The 1,030-nt window shown below is 42.8% G+C and overlaps 1 protein-coding gene across 1 annotated transcript; it reads left to right on the forward strand.

Moving 5' to 3' along the window:
• Positions 1–81: 81 nt before the first annotated feature.
• KUCA_T00004164001 (uncharacterized protein) lies at positions 82–465 on the forward strand (the record flags this gene model as incomplete). The annotated part of the gene is made up of 1 exon (XM_022600869.1): positions 82–465. One exon carries the CDS (start codon positions 82–84, stop codon positions 463–465), a length of 384 nt encoding a protein of 127 aa, XP_022460172.1.
• Between the last annotated feature and the right edge of the window lie 565 nt (positions 466–1,030).

Consider the following 1,030-nt stretch of genomic DNA (forward strand, 5'->3'; position numbering starts at 1 on the left):
TTAAGCGCCTACTCCACAACTCAGACTAGGGCCGAATTCGCCAGAATTCTCAATACCAATCTCGTTTCTGCTGCCATTATTATGGACAAATTTGAGCCATTGCTGATCAAGTCCAAGGCACCCAGAGTTTTAAATATCAGTTCGGGTCTCGGAAGCAGCACGGAAGCACTGGTTAACAAGTGGGGGAACAATGAAAAGTTTCTATTTTCCTACAATGCTTCTAAGGCCGCTCTCAATATTTTGTCCATCAATATTCGGAACCTGTGGAACTCCAAGAATTACGGAATCAAGGTGGTTGCGGTTGACCCAGGCTACTGCGCTACCAATCTCAACGGCAACTCGGGACCGAAGGAGGCATCCAAGGGAGCCCAGGCAGCATTTGTGGCGATTACCACTGACAACTTCGAAATTCCATTCATTAGATCTGAGACTAATGAGTTGGTTTTAGAGGCAGCACCTTTCTAGCTGGGAAAACTCCTTGAGCACTAAAGTTTTATAGTGTGGTATCTTATATCTAAGCCTTTGAAACTCATAGGGCCTATAACTCCACTGGATGGGTGAATGCAAGGTATTTGATAATTTTGGGATGAGTGTAGATAATAATGTGCCAACTCATGTAGCAATCGCCTTACCAAGTGATCTATCATGCACTCTTTCAATTCACTTAATTTCCTGGAAAATTGGAAAACTTAAAAATTACAAAAAAGTGCCCAAAATAACTGGTAGAGCTACAATTCAATTTACATGGTATAGTCTGTTTCAAATCTGCAATACACCCAGTCCACTTATTATAATATATCTGACATCGAAATCTCAATATATGGCTCCTACACAGGAGCAAACCAAAATTTTCAATTAGCCCGAAAAGCCGCACAGGGTCATCCACCCGCATATCTTTGCATATGCACGCGCGGCTCAAATGATCAGAACCGCAAATGAAACGGAGTTTGCGGAGCAGGACTTAAACTCTAAAGCCCGGTTTTTTGGTTTGTCCGAGGGTGGGTCGTCTAGTATATAAGACCAGTGCAAG

This window comes from Kuraishia capsulata, genomic scaffold, assembly GCF_000576695.1.
Source record: "Kuraishia capsulata CBS 1993 genomic scaffold, Kuraishia_capsulata_scaffold_5, whole genome shotgun sequence".
Classification (NCBI taxonomy): domain Eukaryota; kingdom Fungi; phylum Ascomycota; class Pichiomycetes; order Pichiales; family Pichiaceae; genus Kuraishia; species Kuraishia capsulata.